Consider the following 22028-nt stretch of genomic DNA (forward strand, 5'->3'; position numbering starts at 1 on the left):
TCTTCTTCCCAACCTCTCCGCCCCCACCCCCTCTCCGGCCTATCACTCTCACCTTAACCTCCTTCCACCTATCGCATGCCCAACACCCCTCCCCCAAGTCCCTCCTCCCTACCTTTTATCTAAGCCGGCTTGGCACACCCTCCTCATTCCTGAAGAAGGGCTTATGCCCGAAACGTCGATTCTCCTGCTCCTTGGATTTTTCCAGCAACACATTTTTCAGCTCTGATCTCTAGCATCTGCAGTCCTCACTTTCTCCCTGTTCACTACCTACTCCATCATCTGATACGTAGCTCCAGTTCCCACCCCCCTGCCAATCTAGTTTAAACCCTCCCAAAGAGATCTAGCAAACCTCTTGCCCAGAATATTGGTGCCCCTCCAGTTCAGGTGCAACCCATCCTTCTTGTACAGTTCACACCTTCCCCAGAAGGTATCCCAATGATCCACATATCTGAAGCCTTCCTTCCTACGCCAGTCCGGCAGCCATGTTCATCTGCACTCACTCTCTGCTCCTCACCTTGCTAGTCCATGGAACTGGTAGCAATCCTGAGATTATTACTCTAGATTGTGAAAAAAATGTAGGCAGATTATAGAAAGATGCAATAACAATAGGTTGTCATAGTGGGCGAGTTCAACTGTCCCAATATCAGCTACGACTCCCTTAGAGCAAGAGGTTTAAATGGGGCAAAATTTGTTAAGTGCACCCAAGAGTTTATCATTTCAAGAAACAGTATGTGGATAGTGCAACTACAGAAGGGGCCATATCAGACCTCGTATTGGCTCATGAGGCTGGTCAGGTGACTGACCTTTCAATGGGAAAGTATTTGGAAACAGTGATCAACTCTTTATGCTTTAAGATAGCAATGAATAAAGATAAGTTTGCAGGGGAAGATATTAAATTGGGGAAGGAAAAATTACATCAGTATTAGGCAGGAGCTAGGGAGTATTAATTGGTCAGAGTTATTATCGGGCAAGTCACGTGGAATTGTTTAAAGACCTACTGATCAGAGTTCACGATCGGCCTGGTCCGGTAAGGAGGAAGGACAAGGATTGCAAAATAAGGTACTCTTGGATAATGAGAGAGGTTGTGAATTTTGTTCAGAGGAATAAACCGGCATATACAAAAGATTTAGGCAGCTAAAATCAAACAGTGCTCATGAGAAATATGAAGCAGGAAAGAACTTAAGCAGGGAATTAGGAGAGTAAGAAGGGGCCATGAAACGACCTTGGCAAGTTGCGTTGAAGAGAATCCCAAGGCATTCGATACATACATTAAGAGATTAACTAGGGAGAAGGTACGATCACTCAAAGTGAAAGGAGTGAACTTGTGCTTGGAGGCAGAAGATGTGGGCAAGATCCTAAATGAGTACTTTGCATCGGTATTCACCGAGGAGAAGGATGTGGAGGATAGTGAGACTAGTGCAGAGCATGCTAACATGCTACAGTATTTGGAAGAGCATTGAGGTGGATAAGTCCCCAGGGACCAATGACATCTATCAGAGGTTATTGAGAGGGCAAGAAAGGAGATTGCTGGGGCCTTGATCAAGATCTTTGTATCCTCATTAGCGACTGGAGAAGTTCAAGAAGCATGGCAAGTAGCTAATGTCGTTCCTTGGTTCAAAAAGGCAATCCAGGAAACTATAGAGCCAAGACGCTCACATCAGTGGTCGGAAAGCTATTGGAGAGAATTCTTATGGACAGGATTTACATGCATTTGGAAATGCATGGTCTAATTAGCGACAGTCAGTGTGGCTTTGTGCAGGACAGGTCACAACATACTAACTTGATTGAATTTTTCAAGATGGTGACAAAGTTGATCAATGAGGATAGAGCAATGGTTGTTGTCTGCATGGATTTCAGTGAGGCTTTGAACAAGGTCCCTCATGGTAGGCTCACCCACAAGATTAAGATGATTAAGTTACATGGGATCCACGGAGACTTTGCCGCCTGGATTCAGAATTAGCTCACCCACAGAAGGCAAAGGCAGTGGTGGAAGTGTGTTTTGCTGGCTGGAGGTCTGTGACTAGTGATGTTCCACTGGGATCCAACCTCTACTGTTTGCGATTTAAATAAATGACTTGGATGAAAATGTTGATGGGGTAGTAAATTTATAGATGATAGAAAGATTGGAGTTGTGGACAGTGTAACAGGTTTCCAAAGAATATAGTGGGATTTAGAGCAGTTGCAGATATGGCAGAGAAATAACAGATGGAATTTAATCCAGTGAGGTACTGCACTTTGGGAGATGTAAAGGAAAAATATAGAGTTAATGGCAGGACCTTCCATAATTCCCTGAAAGCTGCCGCACAGAAGTAGATAGGGTAATAAAGAAAGTGTATGGCACCGCTTCCCTTTATAGGTCGGGGAACTGATTATACAGGAGTCAGGATGTGATGTCGCAGCGTTATAAGACTTTGGTTAGGCCACACTTAGGGTATTGTATTCAATTCTGGTTGCCACATTATAGGAAGGATGTGGAGACTTTGGAGAGGGTGCGTAACAGGTTTACCAGGATGATGCCTGGATTAGAGGGTATGACACGTAACAAGAGGCTAGAAAACTGGGCTATTTTCTCTGGGGCAGTGGAGACTGAGGGGAGACTTGAGAGAAGTTTATAAAATTAAGAGATGCATAAATAGGGTTGGCAGATGAAATCTTTTCCACAGGCAAAACGTCTAAGTCTAGAGGGCTTGCATTTAATGTGAGGGGGAAAGTTCAAAGGAGATGTGAGGTGCCAAGTATTTTCGAAACACAGAGTGGTAGGAGTCTGGAACACTTTGCCAGGAGTGCTGGTGGAAGCAGATATAATATGGGTGTTTAAGGGACTATTAGACAAGCACATGCATATGCAAAGAATGCAGAGGTATGGACCAAGGGCAGGCACAAGGGATTAATTTAATTAGCCATCATGTTCGCACAACATCCAAGAATCAGAGTCATACAGGATGGAAACCGACCCTTCAGTCCAATCCATCCATGCCAACCAGATTTCCCAAACTAAACAAGACCTATTTGCCTGCATTTGGCCTATTTTCTTCTAAACCTTTCCCATCCATGTCGCGGTCCAATTATTTTAAGACGTTGTAACTGTACCAGCCTCCACCACTTCCTCTGGCATTTGTTCCATAAACACACCACCTTCTGGGTGAAAATGTTGCCCCTCAGGTCCCTTTTAAATCTTTCCTCTCTCACCCTAAACTTATGCCCTCTAGTTTTGAACTCCCCTACCCTAGGGAAAAGACCTTCACTACTCCTTTTATCTATGCCTCACATGGTTTTATAAACCTCAAAAATAATTGATTGTGTGCAAATATAAAATGATCAGAAATCAAGGCAGAATCATTTTTAAAAAGTGAAAAGTAAATTTGTGCTGTAAACGTTTCGTCCCCTGTCTAGGTGACATCCTCAATACTTGGGAGCCTCTGTGAAGTGCTTCTGTGATGTTTCCTCTAGCATTTATTGTGATTTGTATCTGCCACTTCCGGTTGTCAGTTCCAGCTGTCCGCTGCAGTGGCCAGTGTGTTGGGTCCAGGTTGATGTGCTTATTGATTGAATCTGTGGATGAATGCCATGCCTCTAGGAATTACCTGGCTGTTCTCTGTTTGGCTTGTCCTATAATAGTAGTGTTGTCCCAGTCGAATTCATGTTGCTTGGCATCGGAGTGTGTGGCTACTAAGGATAGCTGGTCATGTCGTTTCGTGGCATAGATTCAATCAATAAGCACATCGACCTGGACCCAGCCACTGCAGCGGACAGCTGGAACTGACAACCGGAAGCAGCAGATACAAATCACTATAAATGCCGGAGGAAACATCACAGAAGCGCTTCACAGGAGGCTCCCAAGCACTGAGGATGTCACCGAAACAGGGGACGAAACGTCTGCAACACAAATTCCCAGCTCGGCGAACAGAACCACAACAACGAGCACCCGAACTACAAATCTTCTCCCAATCAGTGAAAAGTAAAGTAAAGGAATTCCTGAAGAAGGGCTCATGCCCAAAACGTTGATTCTCTTGCTGCTTGGATGCTGCCTAACCTGCTGCGCTTTTCCAGCAACACATTTTCAGTTATGTTCTATAAGGGCCAAGTGCAGTCAGGTGGGACTAGTTTAGTTTGGAATTATGGTCAACATGGATTAGTTTGACCGTGCTATGTGACTCCAGGTATCTGGATGCATATCTTATATACCGTAACCTGCAGTACTCTGGACTAAATGCTGGAAAATGGCAAAAGTTTGGGGTCATTTTTTTGGCTGGAACAGATACACTGGGCCAAGTGGTCTCCTTCTGTGTCATTAACATTCTACAATTCTATGACAACACAATCATTCAAGCTCGTAATCTGAAGCAACTTTCTCCAAGGTGCACAACACTAGCACATAATCAGTGAAAATAGCCTGAGATCAGGCACAACTTCCAAGATGATGAATAAACTGAACGTTACCAGTAGTTGCGAGGAACAGAAATGCCATTCTGATGCATTACTGTGTTCCGCTGTACAGTACAGTAAGTGGCACAGGGTTTTATTGTTCTAATGTCACATGCTGCTTTTGACCTGGGAGAACTCCAGGCTCTCTTTGGAAAAAATAAGAAAACTTTTACTTTTATAATCTCAAATATCAACGTGAACTAACATTTGAAAACATGAAATAAAACCGACGTGCTGAAAATGCACAGATTAGCAGCAACATGTGAACATAAGAATGAGGACTAGGAACAGGCAATTCACTCCCTCAATACTGCATTTAGAAAGCTGTAAACTACCTCATGAGGGTCGGACTTGAAACAGTAACTTTCTCTCCACAGATGCCATCACACTTGCCATCAGCATTTTTAGTACAGGTACTTTGCTATAAGTTTAGTTTTCCAGCATTCACAGTATTTTGCTTTCATTTTCAGGTTTTATTCAGAATTACTTCTCTTGTGGGAATCCTTACCTTGACGCTCTATTGCTTCTCCCCACTGTCATTTCAGTTTGTTTCTTTTATCCTGTCAATCTTCACTGATTTCCATTTCCTTCCTCATGTTTGAGGTCCATGACTGAAAAGTCACTTTTACAGCCTTCCAGTTAGGAACTTTACAGACATCTGAACTCAACAATTTCAAAGCATGAACTCTGCCCTTATTTTGATTCATTGTAAGTAAATGCTCCATTTCGTGACAACAAACATTATCATGTCCTTTGCCTTTTGTTTCTTAATCTGTCCTGTGCTCAACTCTATCTCAAATCTTCCTTGTTCTCTAGCTGTGATGCCAGGGAGGGATCTAAAGAATGATAGGGCAGACTAAATGATCTATTCCTGTTAATATTTCTTATGTTCTTAAACTCCTGGCCTTCCTTCCTTTCAATAAAATAAAATCCATCACTGTCCTTCAGTTCTGAGAGTCAGGTTCAATTCAAAATATTAGTTTCTTTTCAGGGATGCTGCCATGCTACTGAATATAACCAGCACCTTTTCATTTTAGATTTCCCCAGTTTTATACTAAAGTACTGCAGAAACAAAACAGAATTGTTTAATTTAGAACATGACATCAAATCATCCACAAGGGTCTGGCTTTCAGAGTACTTGACTAGGTTTGACCTCACATTTGAGCCTTTCCTCCCCTTTCTTTAAAGTAACACAATCCTTTCAAGAGCAATTTCTAGGTTTTTGAGTGCTTTAGAAAGGTTAACTTCAATCCAAGCCATAAGACAAATTTCATTCACAATATAACTCTCTGTAAAAAGGAAACTACAAAAAAAAACTGGCATTCTGAGCATACTGAACCTTGTAAATTAATTCATAGAAGAAAAGTGAGGACTGCAGATGCTGGAGATCAGAGTCGAAATGTGTGGTGCTGGAAAAACACAGCCGGTCAGGCAACATCCTGCTCCTCGGATGCTGCCTGACCAGCTGTGCTTTTCCAGCACCACACTCTTCGACTCAAATTAATTTGTGCACAAATTCCACAAAAATTTTAAAAAACTACAAATAACTTTTCATCCCAAACCAAACCAATTTAAGCTCAAAGTGATGGAAGAAACAGACTCTGATCATTCTTTGCCGATGTGAAGGACTGCAATTTTTTTTTAAACGAGACATCACTGTGGTGAATTTAACAACATTCTAAAATGTTATACAAAACTTATGTGCATGCAGGAAGTGGTTGTACACATTGGAACCAATGACATAGGAAGCAAAAAGGACGAGATTCTGAGAGGAGAATAATGTAAGTTGGCAGGAATTTAAAAAGTAGGTCCTCGAGGGTAGTAAGGTTTAGATTACTTCCGGTGCCATGGGCTCGTGAGGATAGGAATAGGAGGATAGAACAGATGAAGGCAAGGCTGAGGAGCTGGTGCAGCGGACAAGGATTCACATTTTTGTATCATTGGAATGTCTTCTAGGAGAAATTACCTGTAGAAGGACCGACTGTACCTGAATTGGAAGGGGACTAATATACTGGCAGGGAGTTTCTGAATCTACTCGGTTACTTGGGAGGATTTAAACCAGAAGCGGGGAGGTAGAAAATGAGATAAGAGTGTCCAGAGCCAGCATGTTCCCACTGGGATGAAGGGCACGGCCGGTGTGTGTTCGGAACGCTAGATAACTAGAGAAATTGAAGGCTTCGTCGAGAAAAAGAGGGAAGCGCACATCAGGTACAGACAGCAGGGATCAAGTGAATCCCTACAAGAGTATAAAAGTAGTAGGGGTACACTTAAAAGGGAAATCAGGAGGACATAAAGGGGATACGAGATAGCTTTGACAAGTAGAGTTAAAGAGAATCCAAAAGGATTATACAAAAGGGTAACTAGGGAGAGAATAGGGCCCCTCAAAAGATTAGCAAGGCCACAGAACCACAGGACATGGGAGAGATACTAAACAAGTACTGTGCATCAGTGTTTACTGTCGAGAAGTATATGGAAGATATGAGATTGTGGGGAAATAAATAGCAACATCTTGAAAAATATTACAGGGGTGGTGATGCTGGATGTCTTGAAATGCACAAAGGTGGATAAATCCCTAGGACCTGAACAAGTGTACCTTAGAACTCTGTGGGAAGGTAGGGAAGTGATTCCTGGAACCCTGGCTGAGATACTTGGTATCATCGATAGCAACAGATGAGGTGTTGGAAGACTGGAGTTTGGCTGATGTGGTGCTACTGTTTAAGAAAGATGGTAAGGGAACTTTGGACCAGTGAGCCTGACATTGGTGGTGGGCAAGTTATTGGAGGGAATTCTGAGGGACTGGATGTACATGTATTTGGAAAGGCAAGGATTAGGGATAGTCTACATGGCTTTGTGTGGGGGAAATCATGTCTCACAAACTTGATTACATTTTTTGAAGAAGATTGCTGACAGCAGAGCAGCGGACATGATCTATATGGACAGTAAGGTGTACAACAAGGTTCCTCAGAGATCATTCCTGAAGAAGGGCTCATGCCCGAAACGTTGATTCTCCTGCTCCTTGGATGCTGCCTGACCTGCTGCGCTTTTCCAGCAACACATTTTCAGCTCTGAACTCCAGCATCTGCAGTCCTCACTTTCTCCTCTGCCGTCATGAGTCCTAGTGGTCACAGTTTTGTGTCTGTTGGGGTGGTTGCTTTCGTAGTTCAGGACTTTGTCTGTGTGTGTGTGTGTGACTTTCCTGTATACCTTTGTGGTGAATTCTCCGTTCGGTGTTCTCTGTACCATCACGTCTAGGAATGGGAGTTGGTTGTCCTTTTCTTCCTCTCGAGTGAATCGGATTCCTGTGAGTGTGGCGTTGATGATCCAGTGTGTGTTCTCTATTTCAAACTCTACTGCGACCACTAGGACTCATAACGGCACACAAACCAACAGCCACTCTCAGACAACTCACCAGGACGAAGGACCCGATACCCAGCATGAGCAAACCCAATGTAGTGTACAAAATCCCATGCAAGGACTGCACAAAACACTACATAGAACAAACAGGAAGACAGTTAACAATCCACATCCATGAACACCAACTAGCCACAAAACGACACGACCAGCTATCCTTAGTAGCCAAACACTCCGATGACAAGCAACATGAGTTCGACTGGGACAACACTACTATTGTAGGACAAGCCAAACAGAGAACAGCCAGGGAATTCCTCGAGGCATGGCATTCATCCATAGATTCAATCAATAAGCACATCGACCTGGATCCAATATACCGGCCACTGCAGCGGACAGCTGGAACTGACAACCGGAAGCGGCAGATACAAATCACTATAAATGCCGGAGGAAACATCACAGACACGCTTCACAGGAGGCTCCCAAGCACTGAGGGTGTCTCATTACATTACATTACATTACTTTACATTACAGTGTGGAAACAGGTCCTTCAGCCCAACAAGTCCACACCGACCCGCCGAAGCGCAACCCACCCAAATTTAGCATGGTCAATTCACCTAATCTGCACATCTTTAGACTGTGGGAGGAAACCCGAGCACCCAGAGGAAACCCACGCAGACATGGGGNACGGGGAGAACGTGCAAACTCCACACAGTCAGTCGCCTGAGGCGGGAATTGAACCCGGGTCTCCTAGACAGGGGACGAAACGTCAGCAACACAAATTCCCAGCTCGGCGAACAGAACCACAAGTTGTATAGGATATTGATTAGGCCACTATTTGAATACTGCATGCAATTCTGGTATCCCTGCTATAAGAAGGATGCTGTGAAACTTGAAAGGATTCAGAAAAGATTTACAAGGATGTTGCCAGGGTTGGAGGATTTGAGCCATAGGTAGAGGCTGAATAGACCGGGGCTATTTTCCCTGGAGCATTGGAGGCTGAGTCATGACCTTATAGAGGTTCATAAAATCAAGAGAGACATGGATAGGGTGAACAGACTAGGTCTTTTCCCCAGGGTGGTGGAGTCCAAAACTAAACGGCATCAGTTTAAAGTGAGAGCAGAAAGATTAGATTAGATTAGATTAGATTAGATTAGATTAGTTACAGTGTGGAAACAGGCCCTTCGGCCCAACAAATCCACACCGACCCGCCAAAGCGCAACCCACCCAGACCCATTCTCCTACATTTACCCCTTCACCTAACACTACGGGCAATTTAGCTTGGCTAATTCACCTAACCTGCACATTTTTGGACTGTGGGAGGAAACTGGAGTACCCAGAGGAAACCCACGCAGACACGGGGAGAATGTGCAAACTCCACACAGTCAGTTGCCTGAGGCGGGAATTGAACCCGGGTCTCTGGCGCCGTGAGGCAGCAGTGCTAACCGCTGTGCCACCGTGCCGCCCACAAAGATCTATTTAGGAAATCTGGTCGGCATGGACAAGTTGGACTGAAAGGTCTGATTCCCTGTAGTACATCTTTTATGACTCTATACCACAGAACAAAATGAGCATTTCACGTGATCACAATGCTAATACTTCTGATTCTGTAAGCTGATTCTACAGTATGACCAAGAGAATCAGATTAAATTTGCAGGTATAGCCCAGAATTCAGTCATGATAATTTATATTCTGAAAATAACAATATTAAATGGAACACAAAATTTCCCTTTCTTCCTATAATGCGCAACAAATATTTTAGATCATCACAAGTAAAATTCATTTTTACCATTAGGGTCTGTTCACAGATAGCCCGTTGCTGCTCCTCCTCTACTCGTCTTTGACATGCTTGGCATATCCAGAGAGGCACCCGTTCAAGACCGCCATGAGTTAATGCAGGTAGTGAATGTGCCAACTTCTTTAGATCCACAATCCCATTCTGTTGAGTTCCCCAATCCTTGCGTTCATGATGGCACAACAAACAACAGTCCTTTGCTGGCTGGTGGACAGTAAGGGTTGGCTGAAACGAAAAAAATCAGGTGTAATCAAAGGGTTTAAAAGATTTTCACAAACTAGGCCATTACTTGATTACCAACTAGCAGATAAGTACAATTACAGTAGTGATGTGCGAGGCAAACACATTCAACATGTAAAGGGTAGAGATGGCGAAGTACATTTCTTGTCTAAGTGAAGTCTGTGCTGTGCTTCAATAATCCTCATTCTCAATTGAGAGAGGTAATTTCGGTTTAAACTTTAAGATGTGCCTGGACCACAGACTGATCTATAATAAAAGACAAAACTTTTGTTTCTTTTCTAGAACATTTTATATACTCAAAAGTAGAATAGTTTAAATTGTGCAGAATGCTGACAATTTGTGAGCAGAGTAAAAACAAACAGGCTAGTTTAAATTGTGCAGAACGCTGACAATTTGTGAGCAGAGTAAAAACAAACAGGCCCTTGATTGATGAAACCATTAACACAGGCAGGGAAGGATGAGTCCTTGACTGATAAGACTCCAGGATAGGGAAACGACTCGAGAGACATCTGTTACAGATTGCACAGACAGAGAAGAATAAGTCTTTGACTGATAAGACTACAGGGTGAGAAAAACAACAACTTTAGAGACTCTGGAGACATTTGTTGCAGACTTTGTGATAAGAATAATGATGTTTTTAAGAATGTGAACCTCATGGCTTGTTAGAGCCAAGGAGAGGAGGGATTTGAACTGTATATAATGGGAGACTTTGTAAGCCTCAGCGCGCCTTTTCTTCAAGGGTGCCGAACTCTGCAGACTTGACTTGTTAATAAAACTTTGTTTTCCTGAATTTGTCTAGAGCGATTATTGAGAAGCGATTTTCGTTTCTAACATCAATCGTTACCAATATTTCCCATTCAGCTTTGCTTTATTAACCATCATTATGCAATGGAGTTCCAATCAATATGCATTTCATAATCACAGTCAACAAAACTGGGCAACCCTTCAAGTGCTATTTCACCAATCGTTTGTCAATTTGTATCACTGTCACTTGTATTTTGCAGTATTGTACACCAACTTCCTAATTGTCAGAAATTGCAGCAAAAAATTACAAACCTTTAACTGGCACAATAGGAATTTGCTCCAGCGAATCAAATGATATCTAAAATATTGCATCAATATCATTATCTCGTCACTTAATTTTAATATTCTATCCTCAGAGTCATAGAGCATGGAAACAGACCCTTAGGTCCAACCAGACCACGCTGAACACAATCCCAAACTAAACTAGTCCCACCTGCCTGCTCCAAGCCCATATCCCTCCAAACCTTTACTATTCATGTACTTCTCCAAATATCTTTTAAATGTTGCAATTGTGCCCACACCCACCGCTTCCTCAGGAAGCACATTCCACATGCGAACCACCCTCTGGGCAAACAGTTTGCACGTCTTCTTTATCATCTCTCATCTTAAAAACATGCCCCTAATCTTGAAAATCCCCCATCCTCGGGAAAAGACACAAAGCTTAACCAGTGTAAAATGATGGCATGATGGTAAATTCAATGACTAAGAGATAGCGAGAACTGCAGATGATGGGGAAGTCAGAGTCGATAAAGTGTAGCACTGAAAAAAGCACAGCAGGTCAGGCAGCATCCGAGGAGCAAGAGTTGATGTTTCGGGCATAACCTTTCATCAGGACTTCATTGTCTCTCTTGCTCCTCAGATGTTGCCTGACCTGCTGTGCTTTTCCCAGCACCACATTTTATCCAATGTTACTGGACTAGTAATTCAGATGTCGAGGCTAATGCTCAGGGGACATGGGTTCAAATCTACCAACACCACAACTGGAATTTAAATTAAATTAATCAAATCTAGAACAGAAAGCCAGTCTTAGCAGCGATGATCATGGCAGTTCAAACAACATCGAGTGCTGTAAAAATCCATCCGGTATACTCAAAGGAATGCAATGTACTATCCTTACCTGGTCTGAACTACAGGCGACTCCAGATGCACAATAATGTTGTCTGAAAATGGCTCTGCAAACTACTCAGCTCGATGGAAATTTGAGACAGGCAACAATGCTGGCCTTACCAGTTATCTCTGTATCCATTAAAGATTTTTTTAAAAAAATCTACTTGAACATTATTCGTGATGATAAAAAGAACGACTATCATACGTCTCACAACCAATCAAACTGGGAACTCTACCAGTGATATTTGGGGGGTGGAGGGTTGAAGTTAACCAAATCAAAATGGTTTGTATGACAAAAGATTTCAAAAAGGTTTATACAGACAAGGTAAGAGAATCCAGACCAAAGGACACAAACATAACATCTAGAGCCAGGACATTTGGAAGAAAATTCATGAAATCTTTATTTAGCATGTAAGGTAATAGAAAAATGAAACTGGCTCTGCATGTTGGGGCAATTTAAATTTTCAACACTGAGCCAGATAGGCTTATTCAGGGATATATGTCAAAGGCAGGAAGACAGAGTAAATGTATAGATGATATAACAAGTGATTCAAAAGCAGACCACGCTTAATGGGCTAGGTGATATTTCGCACCTGATCCAGAAGGGTGTAATAACAACTCTGGATAGATTGATTAGAGAATATCTATACTTCTTAGCTTCAGTATTAAAGCATTAAATAACAAAAAGGCAATCCCTAATATCCTATTTTTAAAAAAATCTTAATACTTTTACTTCAGTTATAGGTTTCTGCTCAGCAACTTCAAAGGTTTCTTGCTATGGAAGTAATGCAATTGTAGACTCGTCAATTGGGACATAATTTGCTGCCCAAGTAATACCAAGGTTAATGGCCTTCAATGTTTTTCTGTGCAAGTGGTGAAGTAAATTTAAATGGGAAGGTGTCATCCCGCTTCCCCTCTCCCCCCTCCCCCCACCCCTCCCCGTCAGTCGAAGTAAAACACTCAGAGACACGGTATAGTTTTACCTCCTTCATCTTTATTCCGTGCCCTGGAGGGAGAGAGAACGATCACCCATGTGCACAGAGACATGAGTTCTCGGTCTTCTCTCTCAAACAGCAGTTTCTTAATGAATTATATAGTGACTTTACAAGGAAGAGCATCCAGATAAGGCAACATACATATTAATTGGGTGACTGTTACAATCTGCGAGCATCAACAGTAAAGATTAAACCATCTGCTGTTACACAATGAATGTTCTTAATCTTAACTGGCTTCACATAATGAATATTTCTTACCTTGTTAAACTGACCTGACATACTGAATGCTGCCAATATTGTTAAATACCTCTACGTAATGAATGCTTTTCCACCTTGTTAACCCATTACCCTTGCCTCCAGCACCCCATTGTTAACTAAGTTTTTAAATGATCTGAGTCATGCTCAGCTGAACATCTTCTTTCACAAAAACTCAAAATTTAACTCTCTCCCTCCCTGTTCATATCTTATACATATTCTCACAGTACATGCCTTAATTCAAACATCCACAAGTTGCTGTTGGAGTTGCTCTGCTGTCATCAATGACATGAAAATGTTATTTTGTTGGCTATCTCAACAACAATCAAAACTCAGCAAACAGTGTGAATTTAGCATTTACAAAAACTGAGTTAAATTTTTTACAATTCAAAGTATCTTTGATACTAAGTGATAATCTTAACTACATTCATAGTTAAGTCTCTCTGGCAATGAAAATCAACCATTCCAAGAGCAGAGTTTCACTTCTTCAAATTTTAATTGTAAAAGTAAAACATTTTAAAGTTGAATTTTAATTATGAATTTGTTTCTTGCTCTCAATCCAATCTTTCTCTTCCTTTATTTCTCTTTTAGTACAAGACAAACACACCAGCTCCACTCCACTCCCTGGCCACTGTCCAATGCTGAACCAAATTATTTGCAACCAAAATTTGTGTTGTTATCTCCAAGGCCTGCTTCCAATTCTATAGTCACAACCAATTCTGTCCTGTTCCAGAAAACAATATCAATAATGCCTCTACATTTGAATGTTCAAACCCTCTCTTGGCAAGCTTTCCAGTTTCTAACCTCCAGACTTGAACTCATCTACAACTCTGCATGGCCTTAACTCTAGTCTAAAGCATCAATTTTTTTAAGGCTGCCAGCATCATAGATGCCAGTGAAACAACATTTACGCAGCAATGACTTGCTCAATAAATCAACAGTTTGGATTCTAGGAGTATTATCAACTTGTGACTTTATTACAATCTTGGTCCAAACATTAGCAAAGGAGCTACATGCCAGAGATATAGCATCATAAAGTTCAAGCAAAACTGGAGTGAATAGAAATTGGGGGAAAGTCTTTATTAGTTCACATCACACCCAGCACCAAGGAAGATGACTGTGGCTCTTGGAGGCCGATCAACTTAGCCAAGGACATCATTGTATGAGTTCCTCAGTGCTGTGCCCTAATGTCAACTATCTTGAAGTGCTTCATCAATGATCTCCCCTCCATAAGGTCAGATGCACCTTGTTCAATATTACCCACAACTCTTTTGTAAATGTAACACCCCTTGAGCAACAAGTTCATTCCAACATCGATACTTGGAGTTCAAAATAGTAGGGCATATTTATGCAACACAATGACCATTTACTACAACAATGTAAAATTCCTCTTCAGAATTTAGAATTATGACATATGTAATCAACAAGAAAGGGAGGACTGCAGATGCTGGAGAAGTCATAGTCGAAAAGGGTGGCATTTGAAATGCACAGGTCAGGCAGCATCCAAAGAGCAGGAGAGTCGATGTTTTGGGCATAAGTCCTTCATCAGGAATATTGAGGGGTAAGGGGATGAGAGATAATTATGGGTGGGTGTATACAGGAGTTTAGTGAAAAGCATACAAAGTTGCCAATCTCCAGTATCATCTTAGGTACAACAGGTACCTAGGTACAGAACCTTAGGTATAAGTAGAAAATAAAGATATAAAGTTCAAAGTTCAGCATGACTGTACTTCTTAAGTGCTTAGCCATAGGCCTGAATCCAGGCTCTTCCACCCCAATGCTGAGGCCATTACCAGCATGGGTCTCCCCCTCGCTGAGCTGCCGCCACAGAATCATGTCACCATTCTTCAATGCCATCTTGCTTCTATCAACAATGTTGCAGCCACGAGAATGCACTGGGCTGATCTCGGCAATGCAGCTGCCACTGAAGCTGCCAGGTGGTCTCCCCAGTAGGTAACTAAGGTTAAAGTAAAAATAAAAGCCAAAGAGAGAGAAAAAAGTAAAAGCAGACAGAGCACGAGTCAATGTAGTGCTTCGCCTCAAGTGCAAGCTGGCTCGGCCCATTACCATCGAAGTCTTCCAAGGATAAGAGGCAAGTAGAAAGGGGAATAAAAAAGGAAAAAATAAAACGACAAGCTCCAGCTCAGGGCCCCTACCATGCCACCATCTTAGATCCTAATCCTAACCTTATTACCACCATATTGACAGCATTATCATGCTGAAGCTCACCCCACCATAAACATTTTCAAAGTTACCAATTAGAAACCCAACAAGCACAGCCTCAAACATACGTTTGTGAAAGGAGAGACTGGGAATTCTGTAACAAGTAATTCACTTCCTAGCTCTTCAAAGCCTATCTACCATTTACAAGGCACAAGTCAGGAGTTTGCTGGAATACTCTTCAATAGCCTGGATGAGTGCAACTCTAAACAACACTCATGAAATTTATCTTCATCCAAGAAAAAGCAGCCCAATTAAAGTGGTACTCCAACCATCAACACAGATTCACCCTCAACACTGGCACACAGTGACAGCAGTGTGCACCATCTCTGCTGCATTTGAATTTCATATTCAAATAACGTAATCAGCAAAATCCCCTCCAAGTCATGCACCAACCCAACTTGGAACTAGACTGTAATTTCTTCATTCTCAATGGATCAATGCCCTACAACTTTTAGCCTTCACAGTACTCTATCGTGAAAACCACGACAGATAATTGTCTTCCCGAGCCAGTGGGGATGGAAAATAAATGCCGATCTGTCAAAATAACCACATCCCATGAGCAATTTGCTGCAGTTGTCGGTTTCCAATTTGAGCAACTTGCCAGGTTACAGAATCTGAAACCTTAACAATCAAGTATAGCATTATTAGATTCCTTGCTACAACAAATTACGCACTTCCATTGAATGACTCATCACTTGAAAAGATTGATTGTATTGGGCACAATTCATCTTTCAACAAACTATGTGGGATTAACTGACCTAACTCTCTGCAAATTATTTTGGTTGCTTCCTTCTAATACCCCATAATATAATTGTATTATGTAAATGTTGAGCTGACAACTGGACAATGCTTCTAATTTTGTTTTTTTCAAATTGTTAACTAGGGAAACAGGCAGAAGTAAGTCTGTTTGAGATATTGGTTTGAATTAGTTTACCTATACAGCGGCTTTTATTAAAGGCTTTCAACCTAAGTGGCTGTACATTGATCAGGAGATACTGTACCAATAATTTGGAGATGGACCACAGGACTAAGAAGAATAATCCATTCTTTTGTTCAGTCATTTAACCTCTAATGAAACAATCAGATTCAATTCTGTGATGTACGAATAGGTAAATCTCTGCAAAGTTGTCTGTGATATACTTTTAATTTGCATCATCTCACCTTTCCAATTTAATGCCACTTAAAATAGATCGCAAATATTAAATATCTAAATTGAGTTATGCCGCAGTTAGTTTTCATGCAACTTACCGTTTACAATAATACAAGATAATTTTATCTTCCATTTTCTCCAGGAATGAAGTGATCTTCCACTTCAGCACCAAGCTAGAGGCAATTATTTCAGGTCAATTTTTAGAGCCGACATTTGCCTCACCAACCTGGGCTTTGGATTTGATGGGCCCAAAAAACATTCAATATGAAATTCCAATTTCTACCTGGTAATATGCCTGGAAAATGCACATACAAAGGCCACAGGCAATCTGGACTTCAGTACAATACTGAGAGGGGGGCGGCGAAGAGGGGGGGGCGGGATTTGATGGGCCCAAAAAACATTCAATATGAAATTCTAATTTCTACCTGGTAATATGCCTGGAAAATGCACATACAAAGGCCACAGGCAATCTGGACTTCAGTACAATACTGAGAGGGGGGAGAGCGGAGAGGGAGAGCGGAGAGGGAGAGCGGAGAGGGAGAGCGGAGAGGGAGAGCGGAGAGGGAGAGCGGAGAGGGAGAGCGGAGAGGGAGAGCGGAGAGGGAGAGCGGAGAGGGAGAGCGGAGAGGGAGAGCGGAGAGGGAGAGCGGAGAGGGAGAGCGGAGAGGGAGAGCGGAGAGGGAGAGCGGAGAGGGAGAGCGGAGAGGGAGAGCGGAGAGGGAGAGCGGAGAGGGAGAGCGGAGAGGGAGAGCGGAGAGGGAGAGCGGAGAGGGAGAGCGGAGAGGGAGAGCGGAGAGGGAGAGCGGAGAGGGAGAGCGGAGAGGGAGAGCGGAGAGGGAGAGCGGAGAGGGAGAGCGGAGAGGGAGAGCGGAGAGGGAGAGCGGAGAGGGAGAGCGGAGAGGGAGAGCGGAGAGGGAGAGCGGAGAGGGAGAGCGGAGAGGGAGAGCGGAGAGGGAGAGCGGAGAGGGAGAGCGGAGAGGGAGAGCGGAGAGGGAGAGCGGAGAGGGAGAGCGGAGAGGGAGAGCGGAGAGGGAGAGCGGAGAGGGAGAGCGGAGAGGGAGAGCGGAGAGGGAGAGCGGAGAGGGAGAGCGGAGAGGGAGAGCGGAGAGGGAGAGCGGAGAGGGAGAGCGGAGAGGGAGAGCGGAGAGGGAGAGCGGAGAGGGAGAGCGGAGAGGGAGAGCGGAGAGGGAGAGCGGAGAGGGAGAGCGGAGAGGGAGAGCGGAGAGGGAGAGCGGAGAGGGAGAGCGGAGAGGGAGAGCGGAGAGGGAGAGCGGAGAGGGAGAGCGGAGAGGGAGAGCGGAGAGGGAGAGCGGAGAGGGAGAGCGGAGAGGGAGAGCGGAGAGGGAGAGCGGAGAGGGAGAGCGGAGAGGGAGAGCGGAGAGGGAGAGCGGAGAGGGAGAGCGGAGAGGGAGAGCGGAGAGGGAGAGCGGAGAGGGAGAGCGGAGAGGGAGAGCGGAGAGGGAGAGCGGAGAGGGAGAGCGGAGAGGGAGAGCGGAGAGGGAGAGCGGAGAGGGAGAGCGGAGAGGGAGAGCGGAGAGGGAGAGCGGAGAGGGAGAGCGGAGAGGGAGAGCGGAGAGGGAGAGCGGAGAGGGAGAGCGGAGAGGGAGAGCGGAGAGGGAGAGCGGAGAGGGAGAGCGGAGAGGGAGAGCGGAGAGGGAGAGCGGAGAGGGAGAGCGGAGAGGGAGAGCGGAGAGGGAGAGCGGAGAGGGAGAGCGGAGAGGGAGAGCGGAGAGGGAGAGCGGAGAGGGAGAGCGGAGAGGGAGAGCGGAGAGGGAGAGCGGAGAGGGAGAGCGGAGAGGGAGAGCGGAGAGGGAGAGCGGAGAGGGAGAGCGGAGAGGGAGAGCGGAGAGGGAGAGCGGAGAGGGAGAGCGGAGAGGGAGAGCGGAGAGGGAGAGCGGAGAGGGAGAGCGGAGAGGGAGAGCGGAGAGGGAGAGCGGAGAGGGAGAGCGGAGAGGGAGAGCGGAGAGGGAGAGCGGAGAGGGAGAGCGGAGAGGGAGAGCGGAGAGGGAGAGCGGAGAGGGAGAGCGGAGAGGGAGAGCGGAGAGGGAGAGCGGAGAGGGAGAGCGGAGAGGGAGAGCGGAGAGGGAGAGCGGAGAGGGAGAGCGGAGAGGGAGAGCGGAGAGGGAGAGCGGAGAGGGAGAGCGGAGAGGGAGAGCGGAGAGGGAGAGCGGAGAGGGAGAGCGGAGAGGGAGAGCGGAGAGGGAGAGCGGAGAGGGAGAGCGGAGAGGGAGAGCGGAGAGGGAGAGCGGAGAGGGAGAGCGGAGAGGGAGAGCGGAGAGGGAGAGCGGAGAGGGAGAGCGGAGAGGGAGAGCGGAGAGGGAGAGCGGAGAGGGAGAGCGGAGAGGGAGAGCGGAGAGGGAGAGCGGAGAGGGAGAGCGGAGAGGGAGAGCGGAGAGGGAGAGCGGAGAGGGAGAGCGGAGAGGGAGAGCGGAGAGGGAGAGCGGAGAGGGAGAGCGGAGAGGGAGAGCGGAGAGGGAGAGCGGAGAGGGAGAGCGGAGAGGGAGAGCGGAGAGGGAGAGCGGAGAGGGAGAGCGGAGAGGGAGAGCGGAGAGGGAGAGCGGAGAGGGAGAGCGGAGAGGGAGAGCGGAGAGGGAGAGCGGAGAGGGAGAGCGGAGAGGGAGAGCGGAGAGGGAGAGCGGAGAGGGAGAGCGGAGAGGGAGAGCGGAGAGGGAGAGCGGAGAGGGAGAGCGGAGAGGGAGAGCGGAGAGGGAGAGCGGAGAGGGAGAGCGGAGAGGGAGAGCGGAGAGGGAGAGCGGAGAGGGAGAGCGGAGAGGGAGAGCGGAGAGGGAGAGCGGAGAGGGAGAGCGGAGAGGGAGAGCGGAGAGGGAGAGCGGAGAGGGAGAGCGGAGAGGGAGAGCGGAGAGGGAGAGCGGAGAGGGAGAGCGGAGAGGGAGAGCGGAGAGGGAGAGCGGAGAGGGAGAGCGGAGAGGGAGAGCGGAGAGGGAGAGCGGAGAGGGAGAGCGGAGAGGGAGAGCGGAGAGGGAGAGCGGAGAGGGAGAGCGGAGAGGGAGAGCGGAGAGGGAGAGCGGAGAGGGAGAGCGGAGAGGGAGAGCGGAGAGGGAGAGCGGAGAGGGAGAGCGGAGAGGGAGAGCGGAGAGGGAGAGCGGAGAGGGAGAGCGGAGAGGGAGAGCGGAGAGGGAGAGCGGAGAGGGAGAGCGGAGAGGGAGAGCGGAGAGGGAGAGCGGAGAGGGAGAGCGGAGAGGGAGAGCGGAGAGGGAGAGCGGAGAGGGAGAGCGGAGAGGGAGAGCGGAGAGGGAGAGCGGAGAGGGAGAGCGGAGAGGGAGAGCGGAGAGGGAGAGCGGAGAGGGAGAGCGGAGAGGGAGAGCGGAGAGGGAGAGCGGAGAGGGAGAGCGGAGAGGGAGAGCGGAGAGGGAGAGCGGAGAGGGAGAGCGGAGAGGGAGAGCGGAGAGGGAGAGCGGAGAGGGAGAGCGGAGAGGGAGAGCGGAGAGGGAGAGCGGAGAGGGAGAGCGGAGAGGGAGAGCGGAGAGGGAGAGCGGAGAGGGAGAGCGGAGAGGGAGAGCGGAGAGGGAGAGCGGAGAGGGAGAGCGGAGAGGGAGAGCGGAGAGGGAGAGCGGAGAGGGAGAGCGGAGAGGGAGAGCGGAGAGGGAGAGCGGAGAGGGAGAGCGGAGAGGGAGAGCGGAGAGGGAGAGCGGAGAGGGAGAGCGGAGAGGGAGAGCGGAGAGGGAGAGCGGAGAGGGAGAGCGGAGAGGGAGAGCGGAGAGGGAGAGCGGAGAGGGAGAGCGGAGAGGGAGAGCGGAGAGGGAGAGCGGAGAGGGAGAGCGGAGAGGGAGAGCGGAGAGGGAGAGCGGAGAGGGAGAGCGGAGAGGGAGAGCGGAGAGGGAGAGCGGAGAGGGAGAGCGGAGAGGGAGAGCGGAGAGGGAGAGCGGAGAGGGAGAGCGGAGAGGGAGAGCGGAGAGGGAGAGCGGAGAGGGAGAGCGGAGAGGGAGAGCGGAGAGGGAGAGCGGAGAGGGAGAGCGGAGAGGGAGAGCGGAGAGGGAGAGCGGAGAGGGAGAGCGGAGAGGGAGAGCGGAGAGGGAGAGCGGAGAGGGAGAGCGGAGAGGGAGAGCGGAGAGGGAGAGCGGAGAGGGAGAGCGGAGAGGGAGAGCGGAGAGGGAGAGCGGAGAGGGAGAGCGGAGAGGGAGAGCGGAGAGGGAGAGCGGAGAGGGAGAGCGGAGAGGGAGAGCGGAGAGGGAGAGCGGAGAGGGAGAGCGGAGAGGGAGAGCGGAGAGGGAGAGCGGAGAGGGAGAGCGGAGAGGGAGAGCGGAGAGGGAGAGCGGAGAGGGAGAGCGGAGAGGGAGAGCGGAGAGGGAGAGCGGAGAGGGAGAGCGGAGAGGGAGAGCGGAGAGGGAGAGCGGAGAGGGAGAGCGGAGAGGGAGAGCGGAGAGGGAGAGCGGAGAGGGAGAGCGGAGAGGGAGAGCGGAGAGGGAGAGCGGAGAGGGAGAGCGGAGAGGGAGAGCGGAGAGGGAGAGCGGAGAGGGAGAGCGGAGAGGGAGAGCGGAGAGGGAGAGCGGAGAGGGAGAGCGGAGAGGGAGAGCGGAGAGGGAGAGCGGAGAGGGAGAGCGGAGAGGGAGAGCGGAGAGGGAGAGCGGAGAGGGAGAGCGGAGAGGGAGAGCGGAGAGGGAGAGCGGAGAGGGAGAGCGGAGAGGGAGAGCGGAGAGGGAGAGCGGAGAGGGAGAGCGGAGAGGGAGAGCGGAGAGGGAGAGCGGAGAGGGAGAGCGGAGAGGGAGAGCGGAGAGGGAGAGCGGAGAGGGAGAGCGGAGAGGGAGAGCGGAGAGGGAGAGCGGAGAGGGAGAGCGGAGAGGGAGAGCGGAGAGGGAGAGCGGAGAGGGAGAGCGGAGAGGGAGAGCGGAGAGGGAGAGCGGAGAGGGAGAGCGGAGAGGGAGAGCGGAGAGGGAGAGCGGAGAGGGAGAGCGGAGAGGGAGAGCGGAGAGGGAGAGCGGAGAGGGAGAGCGGAGAGGGAGAGCGGAGAGGGAGAGCGGAGAGGGAGAGCGGAGAGGGAGAGCGGAGAGGGAGAGCGGAGAGGGAGAGCGGAGAGGGAGAGCGGAGAGGGAGAGCGGAGAGGGAGAGCGGAGAGGGAGAGCGGAGAGGGAGAGCGGAGAGGGAGAGCGGAGAGGGAGAGCGGAGAGGGAGAGCGGAGAGGGAGAGCGGAGAGGGAGAGCGGAGAGGGAGAGCGGAGAGGGAGAGCGGAGAGGGAGAGCGGAGAGGGAGAGCGGAGAGGGAGAGCGGAGAGGGAGAGCGGAGAGGGAGAGCGGAGAGGGAGAGCGGAGAGGGAGAGCGGAGAGGGAGAGCGGAGAGGGAGAGCGGAGAGGGAGAGCGGAGAGGGAGAGCGGAGAGGGAGAGCGGAGAGGGAGAGCGGAGAGGGAGAGCGGAGAGGGAGAGCGGAGAGGGAGAGCGGAGAGGGAGAGCGGAGAGGGAGAGCGGAGAGGGAGAGCGGAGAGGGAGAGCGGAGAGGGAGAGCGGAGAGGGAGAGCGGAGAGGGAGAGCGGAGAGGGAGAGCGGAGAGGGAGAGCGGAGAGGGAGAGCGGAGAGGGAGAGCGGAGAGGGAGAGCGGAGAGGGAGAGCGGAGAGGGAGAGCGGAGAGGGAGAGCGGAGAGGGAGAGCGGAGAGGGAGAGCGGAGAGGGAGAGCGGAGAGGGAGAGCGGAGAGGGAGAGCGGAGAGGGAGAGCGGAGAGGGAGAGCGGAGAGG

The 22028-nt window shown here is 48.3% G+C and overlaps 1 protein-coding gene across 1 annotated transcript in view; it reads right to left on the reverse strand.

Annotated features, from left to right (window-relative positions):
- The window catches only part of fam193b (family with sequence similarity 193 member B), a gene marked incomplete at its 3' end in the record, with an annotated part of 84864 nt that overhangs the window by 37459 nt on the left and 25377 nt on the right, over window positions 1-22028 (reverse strand). Inside the window, exon 2 of the mRNA XM_043704118.1 lies at window positions 9563-9793. Coding sequence (XP_043560053.1) covers window positions 9563-9793 — 231 coding nt within the window. The remainder of the gene's footprint in view (window positions 1-9562; window positions 9794-22028) is intronic.

The sequence above is a fragment of the Chiloscyllium plagiosum genome, chromosome 14 (genome assembly GCF_004010195.1).
Source record: "Chiloscyllium plagiosum isolate BGI_BamShark_2017 chromosome 14, ASM401019v2, whole genome shotgun sequence".
Taxonomy (NCBI): domain Eukaryota; kingdom Metazoa; phylum Chordata; class Chondrichthyes; order Orectolobiformes; family Hemiscylliidae; genus Chiloscyllium; species Chiloscyllium plagiosum.